We start from the raw sequence: 22,222 nt of genomic DNA on the forward strand, positions 1-22,222 counted from the left end.
CGTCTCATAAGTGTGAGAATCTTTTATTCCCGGCGGTTATCACCAAAATAGTAGTTACCTCCACTACTACATACTATTTTATTTATAATTATTATTTTCTATCTATAATTATAATATATTATTAATTAAAAATAATTTAAAAATAAAAGATTCCTAGACTTTTTAAAATACTTTCCAAACACTTTTTATAAAAACTTATTCCTTGGAATGTTATGCCTGAGAAAATTATTCCTGTGATTAATTTTTTATACCGTGAAACAAACGCCCATAAATCTAAAAGGCTATTACACTTATCTTTAAGGTTAGGTCATTTCATCACCTTTTTCACAAATGACTTGGTTAAAAACCTCTTGTTTGACATATCATAGATATATTATGTATTTTTAATTTTTATATCATCACATTTGTAAATTTTCATACGCAATGTATTATCGACATTTGTTTAAAAAAAATTCTACAAATAATATAACATTTATTTATTTATTATTTATTTTCCCTATAAAATCAAAATTAACGTGCAAATTTTATTTTTCTTTATCATTTCACCTTCTCTTGTCTTTTATAGTTTTATTCTAAAGTGAACTAAAAATATTGTCAATTAAATTACTACCAACAATAATATAATCTTTACTTTAAAAAAAATTAAATGAAAATTGATGTAAAGATTGAAATGTTTTAACTTTCTTAGTTTTATACCAAAAGTCCAAAACAATATATTTCTTTCTACAGAATTTATTAATTTTTATTTTTAAAGTTATAATCAAACAAGACATTCCTTTTTACAGAGTTCAAAAATTAAGTAAAAAATTACCCTGGTGCGAGAAAATTATAAAAACACAATAGTATATAGATATAGATTAGATTCAGAAAATTTCGGTAAAAAAAAAAAAAGAGTTAGATTCAGAAAATAGAAAATAAATTTATCCAAAAACAAAAACGAGAAAATAAAATTTGAATCAACCCGTTTCCCTCCATAGGGTTTCAATTAAACTCCACACGTGTCACTTCATCATTGGTTTTCTTCTTGAACCAAAAAACACATGAACGTTATATAGCGGCTTCAAATTTCGATCTTCTTCTGGAAGCCATTGAAGAAAACAAGTTCCATTTCAAAATCTCAAAATCTGTAATCTCTCTCCTTTTACTTCAAGATCATGAAGAAGACTACTCGCAGATCCAAACAAACCAGTCCCGTCGTTATCGCAGCTTCAGACGCAAACGAAAAGCAACATTACGAAGAGAGGATTCGCGAACTCGAACGAGAGAACAAAGCGTATCAGGTCAGTGTTTAAATTTCATCGCGGTTCGTTTCCGATCTGGATGATGATAGGTTTTGTAGTTTTTGTACCGGAGTTTTTGAAACTGAGATTGTTGATTTCTTAGGGATTTTGATACTGAGATGGTTAACTTCACTTTCTTAAACTTGAGTATGTTTAATTTACTGTAAATGAATAATTAATCGTAGAAGAGGAAGTGATTTATTGGTGCTGTGTAATTTGGCAGATTGAGAATGCGGAGTTGAAGGAACGAAAGGGAAATGATTCTTCTTCAGGTTCTAATGGTGGCGTTGAGAAGCTTAAGAAAGATTATCTTCAGAAGCTGAATTTACTCGAAGATCAGGTAAACATTAGTTTGGAGTGGGAAATGATGAACGGTAAATGTGAAATGTTATGGTAAGATTTTAATGTGTGTTTTTCTGCTATGCTGTTGCAGGTTTCAGAATTGAAGAAGAAACTGGGATCTCAATCTCAATTTTCAACTCACAGGAAAAGAGCCGATGAATCGACTAGGCAATTGCAGTATGAGATTCAGAGTTTGAAGGCTCATAAGGTGGAATTGTTTGAAAAGAGCCGATTAATCTTTTGTTTTAGTGCTGTTTTTTTGTTTTTGCTGAGTTTTCTTTAGCTTTGTGTATTGAAAGTTTGTGTCCGCGTACAGGCTAAACTGCAATGTACGATCAAGTTAGAGTCTGTGCGATTTAGGTTAAGCAAGGCCTTACTTGAAAAAGAAGTTCTTCAGGTATGTTTTTAATGTTATCTTACATCATGATTGACATTTGGACTCAGAAAAATCTGACCAATAACATAATAGTGCTCAAGTATGGTATCAGTATAATTTGATTCAGTCCTTTTACCTGTATCTAGTATTAGTATATTTATCTCTTGGAAATATGTATCTATGTATAATCAGCTTAAGAAGGAAGGAAGACGGAATGATATCAAGGCTCAGAGTTTGCAGACTTCTAATGACATGCTTAAAATGGTTAGTGTGTAGAATCTTACTCCAGGCTTTTTATGCTCTCATGGTTGTTACTATACCCTTGTTTTTTAATACATGTTACTTTTCTCTCATTTTTTCTTACATAAGGTATTGCAACGGAAAACTGAGGAAGCTTCTGCTGCAATCAAGCGTTTACGAGATATGATAGCTGCACGAAAAGCTGTATCAAATCGATCATCAGGTTGAAGATCTGAATATACGTTTAGTTTGAATGTTAATTTATGTAACTAGTGTTTTCCCGGTTGCACTCATTCATTCATCCATTTCCTTGCTTTATTTGCTGTTTATTCATGTAGGTGGCAAAATTAAAAGTTGTCAAGTAATTCAGGTAATTCCTCCATCTACTGTAATTGTTTGTTGTTTGCATATAAATCATACAACATATGATCCAATGTTATTTAAGGTTGATAGGCAGTCACTTTGATATGATGTATATATAATGACTGGTGCAGGATGCTGAACATGAACTTGAAGTCACAACTCAGTTGCACAAGTTATGTTCCCAATATGAATCCAAAATTGAAAAGTAAGCCACTCCTATTGTGTTAGATTTTGCGATGATTTTCAGTAAAGTTTGTGTATGTTTTGGTTTGAACTGTCAATAACAATGAATGTTATATACTCTTAGCAACTCTGTGGGAGACTTAGATTAGAGGTGCCATTTAATTTATCTTTTATTACAACTGAATATGTAATTATATTTGATTGGTGTAGGTAAGAACTTACATAAGAGGTGTTTATTAGCAGTTCAATAATCCTGGGAAACCTTACATTCAACACTGGTTCCATAATACATCTGTAATTTGAAGTTTTAATATATGATTTGTGAAACATTATTTTCATGTCTCAATTTTTGAGCATGTCAGTATTTACTGATATTCTATTAGTATGTATACTATAACTTGATAACTTCCCTATAGTTCGAGAGCATTCAAAATATACTTTGGTATGTCACAGATTTGCTTACAAGAGTATCCTCCTCGACACGATTTTGTGAAAAACATATTAATTTAAGGGTCCTCTACTCTATGCTAACAGCTTGTATGGTCAGGATGACTGGGGAGATTGCACAGCTGAAAGAAGAACTTGAAATGCAGAGGCAGGAAAATTCAAGGTGAGAACTTTTAGTCGTTTAAATTTTTCCATATTTAATGCTTGACTTCTACGAGATTGTAGTGACATATATCACTCTCTAATCTGATGGTATGTTTTAACTCCCTTCTTTATTACTTCAAGGTCTGAGTTACAGGAAGAAGACCTTGGCAGCCCGGAGAAGGATTATGATGATATTCAAGATTTAAAGGAACAAGTAAACAACCTTAGTAGTCTGCTTAAAGAATTACAATTGCGGAAGGAAAAACATGAACCCAGGGATAAGAGCCAGGTTTGGGCCATTGACATCAAATTATAACTATATCCATATAAAACATATGATTCATATTTAAAACAAGTTGTTTATTAGGGAGAAATATATTTATTTATGAATTACAAGTAAAATAGGTTGCTAATTTCTTGAACTATGGTGTGTTCTATTCAGCAGGATCTGGCCCATGCTCTTTCTGAAGCAAGTTATGCCACGGCAAAAATGGATACCCCTGAAATGAGTAGTTCAAATGAAAATAGTGTTAAGAGGGGGAGAGCAGTTGAAGGGCTTTGCTGTTCTTGTAGTAGGAAGTCTTTATGCAAGACTACAAAGTGCAAATGCCGATCCACTGGTGGGAGCTGTGGACCATCATGTGGCTGCTCACTTTCTAAGTGCACAAATAGGGAACTAGGCACATTGCCAGAAAACGAGTCACTAAAAGTAGAGAATTCAGAATGCTCAACAAACAAAGATGGCGAAGCAGTGATCGCTAATGAATGCGCGAAACTACTCGAGAGTGCACTTGTTCAAAAACCTGCCAACCAGGGGCCCAAAAAGAAGCCATTGTGTGACATTCAGAACTCAATGGTATTCTCCATTCCAAAACTCTGATCTTAGTCACCAGAAAAATCCTTTATTGCCTTTGGCACCTATTTTAATAACGTGGTTGAGATATATACGGCTTAAGTTTGATTTGTGCTCTGCCATTTTGTCAACTTTGCTTTCTAATCCAGAGAACAATTTGATTGCAGGGTAACATGGATGCTCAAAAGAAAGGCAGGAAAAAGAATGTTCGGAAGCCAGTAATTCACGTTGTCACCAAGGATCCAATGTCCTCGTCGCCATAAAATAACACAAGTACTAAAACAAAGAAAGTTGTAACATGGGAAAATAGTTCAATGAGGTTGGACTAGGTGAAGAAACCAGCTAGGAAAGAGCAACTGTGGTGGCTTCCATTAGTGAAGCAGCTGATTTTTCTTCATTTTAAGAAGCTCAACGTAAAGTTAACTGTTTGATTAACTTATCATTTTCACACCCATTCTTCTTTTCTGGGGATAATATAAAAAGCTGGAATTGTGTTTTGTTATTCCTGGTTTTTGGTAACTCCTACCATGTTGAATTGTCGAGTGCGATTTTACATTGTTAATTTGGATTGTCTTGTTTAGTATTGAGCTTGTGAGAGTGTGGTTTCAGAATTGGATACGGTCAATAAAAGAGATTTTATAAATTCTACAAAATTAATTGTAAAATATGTTTCTCATCAACATATTTTTGTTGCGTTAGTAGGATTAGAGAACTTACACTTCAAACTTGTTTTTGTAAAAACCATGAATCTAGGACTTAGATTGGTGGTGTGGGAATGCCAACCTTTCCTCTAACAAATTTTTGCAAATTGCATTATTGCAGTAAGGAAACAATTTTACCAAAATAATCAGTAATAAGGAAATTTTGAAAAAATTATACTATTTGAAATAAATATTAACTAACTAAATGTTAAAAATATTGATGGAATTAGTGCCTTTTAGTCTAAAGTTAGTAAAGTGAGGAAATTCAATTTTAAGATTTAACTATCTGTTATTTGGAATTTGACTAATAGGTGATTAGTCAAATATAAAAATCATCAATATCATCTTGCACCTTACCTTTTTGAACCTCACCCACCTTGCACCTCATCATTCCCTTTTAAGCACTCCATAAAATTTAAAAAAAAAAAAATCAAATCTTTAACATTTACAATATCCTCAAAATTTAATTCTTCTTGCTTTAGAGGAACATCATAAAATTCAGGTTGAGACATTGATTGTTGTATATAAACATGAACCCTTAAATGCATCTTACACAAATTTGCAATATCTAATGTGCCTTAGTCCTTGTACCCTATAGTATTTATTTTCCTATATCCTCCTAATTTTAACTATGTCTATCAACTCAAAATAAATTCACTTGTTAATATTACATTTTAATTCTAAAATTGTTCCTATGTCTATCAACTCAAAATAAATTCACTTATTAACATTATATTTTAATTCTAAAATTGTTCCTTCATATACAATTAGTTTATTATCCACAAATGACCTACCTGATGAATAAACAAATGAAGAAAATCTTCCACTTTTACATATGTCCAACAAAACCTAATTAAAAAGAAGGCGGAAATGGGCAAGAAACTAAAATGAGTGACAAATCCTAAAGACTAAAACAAACCGTCGTAAAATTTGTAGTTTCAAATGTGTTTACACAGCCGTATTCTCTAAAAATCGCTTTTCTTACCTTTAATTTACCTATGCTTGTCTATTGTCTTCTTCTACATCGACATAGTCGTATTCTCTAGAAATCACTTTTCTTATCTTTAATTTTACCTGCGCTTCTCTATCATCTTCTTCTAAATCAGCACTTGTATCTTCAGATTTGGTGTTTTTTAATTTAGTTTCCACATCAATGCCATGTGGACAATACTACACCATTAGATTTGACTAATAAAAGCCAACAAAAAGGACAAACATCACACAATTTGAAAAACTAAGAGAAAAAAAATATTTAGCCATAGTAATGGGTATGTCAACACACAGTAGTGAAACTCATAATATACAAATAAGGGTACATTTGGTTTATGTTAAGATATTATGATTATTAAAAATTAATTAAACAAAGTAGTAAACAATATAATTTGCATATTTTCATCAATATATTATTTTATTTTTGTTTGTTGTTTCACTCACCACATCATTTCACTTATGTTTGCTAATTCATTCAACACATCGCCACAAAACAAAACTTTATTTCATTTAAAGCTACATAGATTCACACTGCATGATGAAATTATTGTCCAGCAGCTCATGATGCAAGAAAGAAGCCCATGGTTTCAAGGCATGCATGCTTCTTGAGATTCTAAAACTACACACTCGGTAACCCTGACTAATATTTTTGATTGATTGATAACCCCTGACTACATTTGATACACCTTGACCTATTCAAATACTAGTATGCAGCAGGTTATATGTTAAGCACAAGTTTATTATTACAAGTCTCGAGAATTGGCTTCCCAGGTGACAGCAAGGAGAATCTTCACTTAATTTCAAGCTTTTTGATCCAATAATCAATTTGCTCAGCAACACAAGCAGACCCAGTGGAACCATAAGAAACAAATTTCTTGATTGAGTTTTCTACCCCAAGAAATTCGTACACATCATTCTCAAAGACAGGATTTATACTTCTCAGCTCATCAAGACTCAAGTCCAGTAGTTGGCAATTCTTTGAAGTACACAGGGCAACAGATTTTCCAGCTATATCATGAGATGTTCTGAATGGCACACCCTGAATGTGAAGAAAAGTGAACGCAATTCATAAGTCTTAACTATTCCAGAAATGTAATGATACAATATGCTAACGACAATGAGTAATAAGTCCAGAAAATATTACACTATCATATACAAATACAGCCTGCAAAACTATGCAGCATATCTATGTTTGCTCTCACCTATCAATGCCTGTCAAAACTAAAACATACACATTTCTTACTAAAAGGAAAGGAAAAGACCAAATTGTTTCATGCTCATTGGCCTTACAGCTTCTATATAGAGAAAAAGAGATACAAACAAGGACCTAAGAAAAATGCTCTTAATATGAAGGTAAAAATCCCGGATTGCAATCCTGTTTTTGGTTGGGGAGAGGGGTTTTAACTTTAAATTTATGAGAGAAGAAAGACCATCATTATTAGACATCTAATCCTGAAAAATGGACAGATTGGTAATAATAGGCACATGTAATTTGACAACTGCAGATTACGGATCATAATCAACATGGAAAACGTACAGATCAGTTGCCTTTTTGCATTTGATGCATGAGATTTTACAAGATAGAAACTTTATATGCATCTATTTTTTTCATTCTAATGGTTCTTGCGAATGAGAGGGAGAAGCCATTTGATTTTGTTTTCTTGAAAGAATCAGAGAAATATTTATGATGGCAGCCAATACTGGGTGACATTGACAGGGATTTGAGATCGGTTCAAATTTGAACTTGGACAGCAGCATGCAGCTGATGTTATCATGCTTTCACTTCATAAAATGTATTACAAACAGAATTCTTAATGAGAAGGCTAAATTAAAGCGACTTACCTTCTTAACAAGATAGTCAGCAAGTGTTGTTGCATCAAGATAACCGGCAGGTAAAGACTTTTGTATTCTTTCCCGATTGAAAGTAATGTTCGTAGCAAACTCTGCTGAGACTTCAAGCATTCCCAAAATAGTTTTAACACTGTCAAATACTGGTTCTTTGTCTTCCTACGTACAACAGAAAGCAACTCTCTTAAATGAATCTCAGATAAATAGTGCTTACACAAAACAAATGATTACAATAACAGAACATAAAACATGCAAGGCAAAAAAATATGCTTTGATCATCTAACTACCTGCAAATCGCGATTGTAAGCATGAGGAAGTCCTTTGCACAATGTTAGAAGAGTGACCAAACCCCCTATGACTCTGGCAGACTTACCACGAACAAGTTCCATTGGATCTGGATTCTTTTTCTGAGGCATTATGCTACTTCCCGTTGATACAGAGTCGCTTGGAGTGATAAATCCAAATTCCTCTGAAGCCCACAATACCCATTCTTCACCAAGTCGAGAAAGATGCACTGCTGTGATGGCATTAGCAGAAAGAAACTCCAGTAGGAAATCTCGGTCAGAAACTGCATCAATACTATTCAATATAACAAGATATAATCAGTTATTCGGGTAAAAAGGATGCATGTGAACATTCACATACTTAACATTAATCATTTGTCAAGTACAACTATAGATCGATTTCAAGCAAGTAAAAAGTAAGATACCTATTCCTCATCGGAGCAGTAAATCCCAACGCATCTGATGTCATGAACCGATCAATGGGGAGCCCTGTACCGGCCAGTGCACAAGCCCCTAAAGGACTGAAATTCATCCTAGCTCTACAATCAATCAAACGACCAGCATCACGTTCAATCTGCAACAGCAAAAAGGGTCAATAAAACCAAATGAGCTCAAAAACTGTTCCCCAAATCCAAACTGCTTACTCCACAAATGAATCAGAAAGCATGAACTTCTTTTACAATAAGTGAACAACAATTAACTTTACACAATTAAATGATGTTAGGATCCGACTCCTCTAACATACACAATTAACTTTACAGTGTAAAAAACCAATCTAAACTGTTAATTGCAACAATCGGTTCTGCATGCACATGAATAACAAATCAAAGATGTATTGGAACATCAACAAATGTTTTTCTCATCAACACTCAAGATTAATAATTTTACATAGCAAAGCACTTTATAGAAGGTAAATCCATAAAGTTAAAATAAATGTTTCCATAAATCACATGCAAAGCTTACAAAACAACAACTTCAGATCAAAACATCAATTAAATTTCAGAGCAAACCTCTTCAACATAAGCAAGCAAAAGATGCTGAAGCAAAACCGGCTGCGCGCGCTGCAAATGAGTATAACCCGGAACAATAACCCCCTGATTATTCAAAGCCAGCTTAAGAAGCGAAACCTGAAGCTCCCTCATCCTCGCAACAATCTTATCAATAGCATCGCGACACCACAGTCTCAAATCAGTAACAACCTGATCATTCCTACTCCTCGAAGTATGCAGCTTCTTGGCAGGCTCACCGATCAAATCAGTAAGCGCAGCTTCAATATTCATATGAACATCTTCCCTATCAGCTCTCCAATTAAACTCACCACTCTCAATTCTCTTCTCAATCTCTCTCAAACCTTTAATTATAGAATCTCTATCACTCTCAGTGATTAAACCCTAAAAAACACATTTATTTTATAAGTGATTATAAAAATAAATAAAAAAATAAACATGCATTGAATAAAATGATTGAAAAATTGAAATCAGTAATTAATAATTAATGAGTACCTGTTTGGCGAGCATGGTTGCATGCGCTGTGCTTCCGGTAATGTCGTGTTTGTATAACTGTTTATCATAAGAGACGGATTCGGTGAACCGTTCAACGGTGTCGGTAACGCCTTCTTCGAATCTTCCACCCCAGAGTTTGGCTTCTTTGGGGTTAGCGTTGGTTTGGACTTCCATTCGGGTTTTGATGAGTTTGCGAAGAGGGAATGCGGTGGATCGAGTGGTTAGGGAGGTGAAGGAGTGGTGGTGGAATGGAGATGGAAGAGTGAAGGTTGAAGAAGAAAGCGCGGCAGAGAACACCATGACCAATTTCAGGGTTTTTCTCTAAGTGCGTTTTGAGTGTGCGCCAGCTTCTTTTGCTTTCAATAGAACTTATTTAAAAGTCGTTTTTGATTAATGAAAACACTTTTTGAAACAATCAATTACACGATGTTTAAGCTAAACAAATTATTTTCTCATTTAACATAGTTTTTTAGATTTTCTTTGAAACAAATCTATATCAAATAATTGAAAATAATCTTAAAATTGATCGTTTTGTTTTAATTAATTATTATTTATTAATTCAACTGAGTTGAAAGTTTTTTTATCAATAGAAAAAATAAGGCATAGTTATAGTTATAAAATCTATTGATTTAATTTAATGTTTCACTTTACTCTCTTAAATAAAAAAATTATAATATTAGTTCATTAAAAACTGTTTTGTGAGTGGAATTGGTTCTTATTGTTAAAATTTTTAAAAAAAAATATAAACTTCTTACTACGCGACATGACAGCAATGCAAATGGTTTAACCATCATTTTCCTTCCTTTGTATCTTTGTTACATTTTTTTCATCTAGGGTCTTCCTTCTTTCTTTTATATGTTGCTTTTTTTTTTCATCATCTTCCCTCTTTTATTTGTTTTTTAAGGTTTTATATGGAACCTTATTTTGCAGGCAATATGTTTTCTTTTGATGAAGACAACTACAAAGTAAAATACTAAGAAGACTTCATCATGATAAGAATACAACAAAGAATAAGTGTTGGCTCAGATTTTGACGAGAGACAAAATCCAGCCAAGGAACTTTTTAAACAAATTGTCGATCATAGACAAAATGTTGAGAAGTCAACTAAGCCTAAAAATTGGACCAACTGGAGCGGTCGACTAGACCTAAGAAAGTGAAGTGGTCGAATGGGCCTAAGGGGGGAGGGAATCCAGTACAAGTAAAAGGCCCAATATTGGAGTCAGTTCGTACAAGACGTGGGTAGCCAAAGTCGAGAACGTGGGTCCGATAGAAGAAGAATTGGAAAGATCTGAAGAAAACATGAGGAATGCAGAGAAATGAAGGCCGCCAAAAAGGAGTTACATGTTTGTCATATAAATAAAACTTTGTAAATAGTTGTAAGGGGTTCAAACTTACAAACATGTACGCTAACACTCAAAGTGACCAAGCTACGAGCAAAATGAGTCAAGCAAGAGCAATGTATGTTTGAATCACTGACTTTCATTCAATTTTAAATGTTATGTCATTTGCCTTTCTGTCGAAGTTCTAATACTTTTTTTAACCAATTTTATCTTTTATCTTTGCAAAATCTTTTGAACGTTTTCGTTTCCAAAACGCATTGAGTCGATGTCATGTCGAACTCATTTGCAACATATCATATTTCTAAAACTCTTGGTAAAACACTCTGGGAAAATTGAAGCACTGTCCTGAGATTCCCTAGTCGATCTCGCAAAGTAACCTTTAATAAGAGACTAGCGTTGTTTATCAATTCCCAAGATAAAAAAATTGACACGCTCAGTGGGACAGTGCTAATAAGTTGTAAAGTTGTTTTTATCAAGTGTTCTCTTATGTACGTAGTTATGTATGCATGAACTTAAGGAGTAAGAAGCAATTGTCTGAAATATCACGATCTAGCGCAAACACTAACACTTCTAATCCTGCACATATACAAAGTACTGCACCAAATGTGGATGTCATACCGATGGCAGCCACGACACAAAGTGTGACGGTTTTGTCTCCCGTAAGGAAATCCGCCAATACTGGTTCGATGACACTGATCGCGACATGACTAGGACACGGATGGTATTCTTTTAATCCTACTCGAGCATTATTCCAAGTAGGTTTGATGCCTCTTGGATCGTATCAATATGGTATGCCCCAAACAATGATGACTGGCCTCCAGTCAAATGTATCAACATACATTGACAATATGATGGCGACGGGCCATCAGAGTAGTTATCTGAATATGTCTTCTAAGACTGTAGGTATGAATGGCCGAATTGGTGGAGTAAGCTACATTCCTCAGTCGACGCCGTCTCTGAATACTACTTCAGTAATGGCATTGAGACAACAAATGGATGAGAGTAATGTAGAGTTAGTGCATAATTTGACTCAACAGATGAGAGTCTTATTTAACCATATGGTCGATCAAATAGGTAGAATGATGAAAGCGTTTGGCGTTTTACTAGTCTAGACTCGCCGAAGACCCATAAGGTCGAACATTAAGTAAGTTGCTAGATTTTGAGGGATCGAGCCTATTCCTCATGAGGAAGAAGAATTTGTTGATCAATATGATCCTAGACCACTGTTAGTCCGAAAGGACGCAAGAAACATATTGCGTCCTAAGAAATACTAGTGATTTAATGGGACGTAATAACATAACGAACATCGTAGAGGAGGTCTAGTCGCGAAGTGGGCTCAACGTTGGCCTACACAGACCCAAATATTCCTCACCTTTGCCTGATTACATTTGACAAGCAGAACTGCCTAGGGGCTGCAAAGTACCCAAATTTACTAAGTTCGCAGGCGAGACGAATGGATCGACTGTCAAACATACTGCTAGGTTTGAAACAGAAGCTGACGACATTGCCAATGATGAGGGATTAAAAATGAGATACTTCCCTAGTTCGTTAACTAAGAATGCGTTCACATGGTTTACAACCTTAGCCCCAAATTCCATACAGAATTGTGACATGGTCAATCCAAAATAAGTCTCAAAGAGTTGTCGACGGTTAAACGAAGACTGGATGAATCAATAGACGATTACCTAAATAGGCTTAGGCTCTTGAAGGCTAGGTGTTTTACTAGAGTCCATGAACACAAGTTAGTCAAAATGGAAGTTGGGGGATTGGATTATTCCATTAGGAAGAAGTTAGACACTCAGTATCTCAAGGACATGGCTCAACTGGATAATAGGGTTCGCCAAGTCAAACACTTGAAGACAGAAAAAGCCAGGGCGTTTAAAAATAATAGAAAAGATAAAGTCGCTTGTATCAACACTGACAAATACTTTCAGAACGGGAGAATGAATATGTAGAAGACGAGGAAGTCAATGTGACCGAGGTAAAGCCATGACCCCCATATGTATGTAAGGTCTTAAAACCTTCAAACGGGAAAAATCCTAATGAACCAAAGAATGACAAGTTTATTGCTAAAACTTATACTTTTGATATTACAAAATGTGATGATATTTTTGATGTTTTGGTATCAGATGGGTAAATCATAGTGCCACTAAGCCTAAAAAACCCGTCGTTAGAGCATAAATAAAAGAGAGGTTTTTGGGTCATAATTTTTGAGAGCATAAATAAATTTTGTTGGTTCATTCCACCGCAAACAATTGTAATGACCACCCTTAAAAAAATTGGATCAAGTAAGTCTAAATTATTTGTGCATGTATTCAAAATCATTATGATTGACTTCCGAGAACATCTTCAACCATTCCTTTACCAAAAATATAACTTAAAATTAGTACCTAAAAAAAACATAATAAAAATTAGCAAACAACAATAAAATTAAGAATTGAAGTAATAAGAAATCAAATTTCTTTACCAAAAAGTACAGTTTGTGATAACTTAAAATTTGTACCTACAAATAAAACATGATAAAAAAATTAGCAAACAACAGTAAAATTAAGAATTGAAGTAAATTTTGGTGGGAAGAAGTTCTAGGATTATAATTTAGTATGATATAATAGTTTTTCTACAAATTAATCGTTTTATACTTTTTTACTTTTTAATTAATCTAACGTTGTTACTAATTTTTTACATAATTGCATGGATATATATATATATATATATATATATATATATATATATATATATATATATATATATATATATATATATATATATATATATATATATATATAGGGGACGACTCAAGTGAGAACACTTGGTTATTATGAGAAATGAGAATAATGAACCACGACCATTAAATTTGATTTTAATGGATTGGATTGATTTTCTCTTTCTATGCTAATTTAAAATAAACATTAAGGATTATAGAAAGAGAAATCAATCCAGTCCATTAAAATCAAATTTAATGGTCGTGGTTCATTATTCTCATTTCTCATAATAACCAAGTGTTCTCACTTGAGTCGTCCCCTATATATATATATATATATATATATATATATATATATATATATATATATATATATATATATATATATATATATATATATATATATATATATATATATATATATATATATATATATATATATATATATATATATATATATGTATATATATATATATATATATATATGTACATACATATATATATATATATATATACATATATATATATATATATATACATATATATATATATATATATACATATATATATATATATATATATATATACATATATATATATATACATATATATATATATATACATATATATATATATACATATATATATATATATATATATATATATATATATATATATATATATATATATATATATATATATATATATATATAGGGGACGACTCAAGTGAGAACACTTGGTTATTATAAGAAATATATATATATGTACATATATATATATATATATACATATATATATATATATATATATATATATACATATATATATATATATATATATATATATATATATATATATATATATATATATATATATATATATATATATATATATATATATATATATATATATATATATATATATATATATATATATATATATATATATATATAGGGGACGACTCAAGTGAGAACACTTGGTTATTATAAGAAATGAGAACAATGAATCATGACCATTAAATTTGATTTTAATGGACTGGATTGATTTCTCTTTCTATAATCCTTAATGTTTATTTTAAATTAGCATAGAAAGAGAAAATCAATCCAATCCATTAAAATCAAATTTAATGGTCGTGGTTCATTATTCTCATTTCTCATAATAACCAAGTGTTCTCACTTGAGTCGTCCCCTATATGGAACATCATTAAATATAGATGCATTAGTACATCACTGCAAGTGAATTTAGTATAATGTGTATAAAATAAAAATGAAAGGAACACTTAGTTTAGATTTGGTCAAGATATGTTGACTATTAAATTAAGAGAATATTTCATTACAAACCTTGATTCTTTCAATTATTTGGCAAAATTTCAATTATGCCTCTTGATTTGTAAATATACATCTGAAAGCTTTTTAAAAAAAAAACGGGTTTATTCTGTAAGTACATATACGAAAGCATTAAAAACATAAACAAATGTATTCTTTTGGTGCACTATTTAACATTGCCTTAGAGTTTAGGGTTTAAAAAAATAGAACATCAAATTATATGTATAAGATGTATTCTTTTGGTGTAGTATTTTTCATCGAGGGTTTAGGGTTTAAAAAAATAGAACATCAAATTACAATGCAATTTATGCCACGTATAAGATGTATTTTGTTTGGTGTACTATTTTCATTGCCTTAGAGTTTAGGGTTTAAAAAAAATAAACATTAAAATATAACAAAATGTTTTGTAAATACATCTACGAAACACCCTGTTTTTAACACGTTCCGTAGATACATCTCCGATAGATCTACTGAATTAAAATAACTTGAATTTTCTCAACATTCACAATATTTGAACCATAAACCTTTCGCTCTAAAGAGCCATAATTACAATTCATATGTATATAGCAGCAATATTTAAAATTTGTTTTTTTATGTAATATTATTAACTTATGATTAAAATTCTAAATAGTAATCTTAAATAAATATAGTTAATAATTAATATATTTTATATTGATAAAAATTATGTTAATTATTTTTTGACATGTAAAATTTTAAAATATTTTGACAATTTTAAAATGTAATTGCATAATTCAACTATTAATATTTGAAATATTAAGCGTCATGCTAGTATATGTTCGAAGAGCACATGTTTAAAATGGTATAATTAAAAAAAATTAAATATAATTAAATGTAATAAAGTCATATTTAAAGTTTCAAAATATTGAATATAGGTGTTCTAAAAAAGTATTTCTATAAATAATTTATTAATTTGTGCCTTGGGGAACATGTTAGCTTTTTTCAAAGACTAATAATTGATAAATAATAAAGTTAATAGTTAAAGTATTTAATATTTAACTATTATTATTTAACTATTTAATAAACTATTTAATATCTAAAATAGTTTTTTTAACTATTTAGTAAACATATTATTTTAAATAATTAGTTTTTTTCAATGCAAAATATTTTAATTCTTAGTTAAAATTATATTTAACATAACTTATATTTAACTAATTAATCTTAGATTAAACTATTCTAATTAATCTCATATTAAATAGTTAAATTATTATATTTAATTAATATTTTAACTACCAAATTATTAAATTACTCTCATATTAAATAGTTAAAACAATTTAATATGTGATTAATTAGAATAATTTAAACTATTGTTAATTAATTTATTTAATATGAGAATAATTTAATGAATTGTTAGTTAAAATATTAATTTATTTAACGAACTAATTAATAGTTGATTATTAATGATTCTATTATTTTAACTATTTAATATTGAAATATTAAGTATTAAAGCTTCAATTATATTTAATAATTATTTAATCTTTAATAAACTAATTAAATATTAATAGTTGAAATATTAAGTAATTTATTAAATAATAAATATTTTATATAATATATATTATTGTTGCGATATTATAAATAAGGGTTTGTTAACCGGTGCCTTCAAGGCAACGGTTAAATATTTCTAAAAAAAATATTTTATAAAAATTTTAATATTTCAATTTCCAAGGCATTAAATACGCAGATTACCGAGATAAAATTACTATTTTAAAGTTTTAACTATCCATTGCCGTGAGGGCACTTGTTAGCATTTCCTTATAAACAATTGTAAGTTTGGCCGTGTGGTTAAGGAGTATTTTATGAATGAAAGATCATGGTTCAACCCTTGGCGGCAACAATAAAAATTTTAGGCTTAAATGCACTTTTGGTCCCCCTAATTTAAAGTTTTTTAAGTTTTAATCCCTCCATTTTAAAAATCAGTTTTTTTTTTCCTAAACTTTACTTCTTTTGGGATTTCTATGGTCCCCCTCCATTTGACAGTCTCGTTAATGATGTGGCATAGGTACAGTACATCCACATCATATTTAATGAATATTTTAATTTAAAATATTTAATTTTAGTTTTGAAAAGCAATTTTAATTAAAATAATAATTTTAAAATAACTTTTTAATATAAACCCAGGAACACATGAACGTGAACCCTAGTTCCTCTTTTAAAACCAAACACAAAAACCAGCAAGCTGTCTCCTTGAAATCAAGCACACAAAGAATTGATATAGTTTTTTTAAATAATCTAAATTCTTATTCTAAACAATTATGCATTTGCTTCTCAAATAATGATTGATTTTGATGCTACTTTGTGAATCTGCTTCATAATGGTTAATTTCAACTTGCTGAGGTTTTACAAAAAGAGCTATCCCAATATTTGAATTATTGATTTGAAAATCAAAGGTTGAATCATCAAATAAGATTAGAGCAAAGTAATTCATATCCAAAAGATAAGTAAGTGAACAACTCTTTATAAGGTTCATGTTCAATCTTTTTTGTTCATCCTTATTTGTTACTGTAGAATCATTAAATTGAAGTGTTGAATAGTCCTCTTTTTTGCAGAAATGTTTTTCCCATGTGTTTCTTCTTATAGATCCTGCTAAAAATCCAGTCATCAAGCTGATGACACATGCGAGCAAAAACAAATTAAATATAGTTCAATAAACTCTTGAAATTTGGAAAGTAACAAACAAATATTACAAATAGGTTAAGGTTTGAAGGGCTTTCTCTTTTGATTTAAAGGAAGAAGAAGACGACTTGCGACTTGATGGTTTCAAAAGAGGAACTAGGTTATGTTCATGTGTTTCTGGGTTTGTATTAAAAATCCATTTTAAAATTATTATTTTATTAAAATTGCTTTTTAAAACTAAAATTAAATATTTTAAAGGCTTAATTACAATTTTGGTCCCCTATTTTATCTGATTCACGAAATTGGTCCCCCTATTTTAAATTTAAACAATTTTGGTTCCCTGTTTTAAATTTAAACAGTTTCGGTCCCCATATTTTAAATTTTAAACAGTTTTGATCCCCTTTTCATACTTTTGCACTTAAAATTAACGATGTTTTCATGTTATAAATAACAAATTACTTGTGAAACATGACAAATCATCATATATAAACATATTGTTGTACTTTATACATAAAAATATAAGTTAAAAAAATAAAAAATCTCATCGATTTTCTATAAAAAAACGTGAAAGGGGACCAAAACTGTTAGAATTTAAAATAGGGGAGCAAAACTGTTTGAATTTAAAATAGGGGGGCTAATTTCGTGAATTAGGCAAAATTGGAGGACCAAATCTGTAATTTAGCCTATTTTAAATTAAAATATTCATTAAATATAATGTGGATGTACTGTACCTATGCCATGTCATTAATGAGACTGTCAAATGGAGGGGGACCATGGAAATCTCAAAAGAAGTAAAATTTAGGGACCAAAAAACTGATTTTAAAAATGAAGGGACTAAAAGTTAAAAAACTTTAAATTAGGGGGACCAAAAATGCATTTAAGCCAAAATTTTATTCATACAAAAAACGCTCATGTGGAATCAAGACGAACACTAAACCAAAAAGAAAGGGACCAAATTTAAAATCTCGCTAACTTCCATGAGCCATGGACTATTTAAGCTTTTTATTTTTGTTAATTCATTCAACACATGGCCACAAAACAAAACCTTATTTAATTTAAAGCTACATAGATTCGCACATCATTTCATCAAAGATAGGATAATCTTCACTTAATTTCAAGTTTTTTAATCCAATAATCAAGTTGCTCGGCAACACATGCAGACCCGGTGGAACCATACGAAACAAATTTCTTAATCGAGTTTTCTACCCCAAGAAACTCATACACATCGTTGTCGAAGACTGGATTTATACTTCTCAGCTCTTCAAGGCTCAAGTCCAGTAATTGGAAATTCTTCGAAGTACACAAGGCAACTGCTTTTCCAGCTATATCATGAGATGTCCTGAACGGCACACCCTGAATGTGAAGAAAAGTGAACACAATTCATAAGTCATAACTAATTCCATAAATGTAATGATACAGCAGGCTATCAACAATGAGTAATACATCCAGAAAATATTATTTCATTCTAATGATTCTTGAGAATGAGAGGGAGAAGGCATTTGATTTTGTTTTCTAGGTGACAATGACAGGGATTTGAGATCGGTTCATATTTGAACTTGGATGGCGGCATGCAGCTGATGTTATCATGCTTTCACTTTATAAACTTAATTATGAATTGAATGCTTATTGAGAGAAGGCTAAATTAATGTGACTTGCCTTCTTGACAAGATAGTCAGCAAGCGTTGTTGCATCAAGATAACCGGCAGGTAAAGATTTTTGTATTCTTTCCCGATTGAAAGTAATGTTCATTGCAAATTCTGCTGAGACTTCAAGCATCCCCAAAATAGTTTTAACACTGTCAAACGCTGGTTCTTTGTCTTCCTACTTACAACAGAAAGCAACTCTCTTTAATGAATCTCAAACAAATAGTTCTTAAACAAACAAACAAACAAACAAATAGAATAACTGAACAGAAAAACATGCAAGGCAATAAAATATGCTTTTGATTATCTAACTACCTGCAAATCGCGATTGTAAGCATGTGGTAGTCCTTTGCACAATGTTAGAAGAGTGACCAAACCCCCTATGACTCTGGCAGACTTACCGCGAACAAGTTCCATTGGATCCGGATTCTTTTTCTGAGGCATTATGCTACTTCCCGTTGATACAGAGTCGCTTGGAGTGATAAATCCAAATTCCTCTGAAGCCCACAATACCCATTCTTCACCAAGTCCTGAAAGGTGCACTGCTGTGATGGCATTAGCAGAAAGAAACTCCAGTAGAAAATCTCGATCAGAAACTGCATCAATACTATTCAATATAACAAAATATAATCAGTTATTCAGGTAAAAAGGGTGCATTTGAACACTCACATACCTAACATTAATCACATGTCAAGTACAACTAGAAGGATCGCTTTCAAGCAAGTAAAAGGTAAGATACCTATTCCTCATCGGAGCTGTAAATCCCAATGCATCTGATGTCATGAACCGATCAATAGGAAGCCCAGTACCGGCCAGTGCACAAGCCCCTAAAGGACTGAAATTCATCCTAGCTCTACAATCAATCAAACGACCAGCATCACGTTCAATCTGCAACAGCAAAAAGGGTCAATAAAACCAAATGAGCTCAAAAACTATTCCCCAAATCCAAACTGCTTACATCACAAATGAATAAATGAATTTCTCTTACAACAAGTCAACAACAATGATGTCAGGGATTTGACTCCTCTAACATACACAATTAACTTTACAAGGTAAAGTAAACAATTTAAACTGTTAATTTTAACAATTGATAATGCATGCATGTAGAGTAACAAATCAAAGATGTATTGGAACATCAACAAATGTTTTTCTCATCAACACTCGAGATTACTAATTTTACCTAGCAAATCACTTTATAGAAGGTAAATCCATAAAGTTAAGATAAATATTTCCTGTAAGCAACATGTAACAAAACAAACTTTCCATTAACAAAAATTTAAATCTTGCAAAACAACAACTTCAAATCAAAGCATCAATCAAATTTCAGAACAAACCTCTTCAACATAAGCAATCAAAAGATGCTGAAGCAAAACGGGCTGCGCGCGCTGCAGATGAGTATAACCTGGAAGAATAATCCCCTGATTATTCAAAGCCAGCTTAAGAAGCGAAACCTGAAGCTCCCTCATCCTCGCAAGAATCTTATCAATAGCATCGCGACACCAAAGTCTCAAATCAGTAACAACCTGATCATTCCTACTCCTTGAAGTATGCAGCTTCTTGGCAGGCTCACCGATCAAATCAGTAAGCGCAGCTTCAATATTCATATGAACATCTTCCCTATCAGCTCTCCAATTAAACTCACCACTCTCAATTCTCTTTTCAATCTCTCTCAAACCTTCGATTATAGAATCTCTATCACTCTCACTGATCAAACCCTGAAAAACACATTTCTTTATTAGTGATTATATAAAAAATAAAAAACATGCATTGAATAAAATGATTGAAAATTTGAAATTAGTAATTAATTAATACTTGTTTGGCGAGCATGGTTGCATGCGCGGTGCTTCCGGTAATGTCGTGTTTGTATAACTGTTTATCGTAAGAGACGGATTCGGTGAACCGTTCGACGGCGTCGGTGACGCCTTCTTCGAATCTTCCACCCCAGAGTTTGGCTTCTTTGGGGTTAGCATTGGTTTGGACTTCCATTCGAGTTTTGATGAGTTTGCGAAGAGGGAATGCGGTGGATCGAGGTGTTAGAGAGGTGAGGGAGTGGTGGTGGAGTGGAGATGGAAGAGTGAAAGTTGAAGAAGAAAGCGCGGCAGAGAAAACCATGACAGATTTCAAGGTTTTTCTCTAAGTGCGTTTTGAGTGTCACCTTCTTTTGCTTTCAATAAAGCTTATTTAAAAGTCGTTTTTGATTAATGAAAACACTCTTAAATAATCAATTATTGATTACAATGAAATGATGTTTCAACTAAACTATTCAAATTATTTGAGAAAATTTCAATCCACCCTTGAATTTATAGTGAAAAGGTTTTGAAAATAGAGTTTTTCTTTTAAGATTTCTTTTAATAATGAAGGTATGCATTAAGTAGTTATTTTTATGAAACTTTCTAAATTTCATTTTTTATTTTTATAAGAACTTTTTCAAACAGTAAGATATATTAACGAAAGATAACTCTAATAATCTTTTTAAATATTTGACAATTTTTTATTAAAAAATTTATATTGTTGACAAATTTATATTCTTTTGTGACAAGTTGTAAACCTCTTTAACACGTGTATTTTTGTTTATAAACTACTTTAACACGTGTATTTAACTAATAGTTTATCTTAGAAATAAATCATTCATCTTTTTCGGTATCATATTAAATTAATTTTAACTGAATGGTGAATTTACTATGTAATATAACCACAAACATCATTGAAATAATTTTGTTATCGACCATGAACAAAATTAAACTATTGGTGCTAACGTAAAAACATTGTTGATAGATTGATAGTTATAATTCTTAATATAGATCCTAGAAAATAAAATAAGAATAAAAAATAATTTTTTTTATGTGAAACATAAAACTTAAACCTAACAATCGTAAAACATATATTGACAAATATATATATTTTAAAATAAATTTTCAAAAGATATCTTAGATAGTGTTGCTCTAAATCATTGTCGATCATGACAATCCATTATTGCTTATCAATCATCTTTTGTGTGTATGGTGTTGTTGCTCAATGCGGATCAAATC

General features: G+C 31.3%; 3 protein-coding genes across 4 annotated transcripts; 1 reads left to right on the top strand and 2 right to left on the bottom strand.

Annotated features, from left to right (window-relative positions):
• The first annotated feature begins 1,071 nt into the window (after window positions 1-1,071).
• On the top strand, window positions 1,072-4,730 carry LOC131655364 (kinesin-like protein KIN-4C). 2 transcript variants are annotated; one of them, XM_058925246.1, is made up of 12 exons: window positions 1,072-1,280; window positions 1,504-1,620; window positions 1,714-1,830; window positions 1,939-2,019; window positions 2,191-2,262; window positions 2,368-2,461; window positions 2,577-2,608; window positions 2,733-2,806; window positions 3,332-3,394; window positions 3,517-3,664; window positions 3,818-4,231; window positions 4,396-4,730. In XM_058925246.1, exons 1-12 carry the CDS (start codon window positions 1,155-1,157, stop codon window positions 4,489-4,491), a joined length of 1,434 nt encoding a protein of 477 aa, XP_058781229.1. In that variant the 5' UTR covers window positions 1,072-1,154; the 3' UTR covers window positions 4,492-4,730. The 2 variants fall into 2 exon arrangements, with proteins under 2 accessions (XP_058781229.1, XP_058781230.1); XM_058925247.1 differs by having other exon boundaries at window positions 3,821-4,231.
• A 1,672-nt stretch (window positions 4,731-6,402) lies between these two features.
• On the bottom strand, window positions 6,403-9,919 carry LOC131660931 (argininosuccinate lyase, chloroplastic-like). The gene is made up of 6 exons (XM_058930294.1): window positions 9,554-9,919; window positions 9,062-9,442; window positions 8,477-8,625; window positions 8,055-8,346; window positions 7,762-7,926; window positions 6,403-6,958 (listed from the first exon to the last, which is right to left on the bottom strand). The coding sequence occupies exons 1-6, from the start codon at window positions 9,851-9,853 to the stop codon at window positions 6,710-6,712; spliced, it is 1,536 nt and encodes a 511-aa protein (XP_058786277.1). The 5' UTR covers window positions 9,854-9,919; the 3' UTR covers window positions 6,403-6,709.
• An 8,587-nt stretch (window positions 9,920-18,506) lies between these two features.
• LOC131660932 (argininosuccinate lyase, chloroplastic-like) lies at window positions 18,507-21,449 on the bottom strand. Its single transcript, XM_058930295.1, has 6 exons — window positions 21,006-21,449; window positions 20,528-20,908; window positions 19,933-20,081; window positions 19,509-19,800; window positions 19,207-19,371; window positions 18,507-18,903 (listed from the first exon to the last, which is right to left on the bottom strand). The coding sequence occupies exons 1-6, from the start codon at window positions 21,303-21,305 to the stop codon at window positions 18,655-18,657; spliced, it is 1,536 nt and encodes a 511-aa protein (XP_058786278.1). The 5' UTR covers window positions 21,306-21,449; the 3' UTR covers window positions 18,507-18,654.
• Window positions 21,450-22,222: the final 773 nt, after the last annotated feature.

This window comes from Vicia villosa, linkage group LG3 (assembly GCF_029867415.1).
Source record: "Vicia villosa cultivar HV-30 ecotype Madison, WI linkage group LG3, Vvil1.0, whole genome shotgun sequence".
NCBI lineage: Eukaryota > Viridiplantae > Streptophyta > Magnoliopsida > Fabales > Fabaceae > Vicia > Vicia villosa.

Bases quoted from the DNA above. Each gene is read 5' to 3' on its own strand.
- LOC131655364 (XM_058925246.1), top strand. From the start codon at position 1,155: ATGAAGAAGACTACTCGCAGATCCAAACAAACCAGTCCCGTCGTTATC. The intron at 2,462-2,576 runs GTTGAAGATCTG...TTATTCATGTAG, and splicing joins TGTATCAAATCGATCATCAG to GTGGCAAAATTAAAAGTTGT. The intron at 3,665-3,817 runs GTTTGGGCCATT...TGTTCTATTCAG, and splicing joins AACCCAGGGATAAGAGCCAG to CAGGATCTGGCCCATGCTCT.
- LOC131660931 (XM_058930294.1), bottom strand. From the start codon at position 9,853: ATGGTGTTCTCTGCCGCGCTTTCTTCTTCAACCTTCACTCTTCCATCT. The intron at 9,443-9,553 runs GTACTCATTAAT...TGTGTTTTTTAG, and splicing joins CAACCATGCTCGCCAAACAG to GGTTTAATCACTGAGAGTGA. The intron at 8,626-9,061 runs GTTTGCTCTGAA...TTGCTGTTGCAG, and splicing joins TGCTTGCTTATGTTGAAGAG to ATTGAACGTGATGCTGGTCG.
- LOC131660932 (XM_058930295.1), bottom strand. From the start codon at position 21,305: ATGGTTTTCTCTGCCGCGCTTTCTTCTTCAACTTTCACTCTTCCATCT. The intron at 19,801-19,932 runs GTATCTTACCTT...TATATTGAATAG, and splicing joins ACAGCTCCGATGAGGAATAG to TATTGATGCAGTTTCTGATC. The intron at 19,372-19,508 runs GTAGTTAGATAA...TGTTGTAAGTAG, and splicing joins CTTACAATCGCGATTTGCAG to GAAGACAAAGAACCAGCGTT.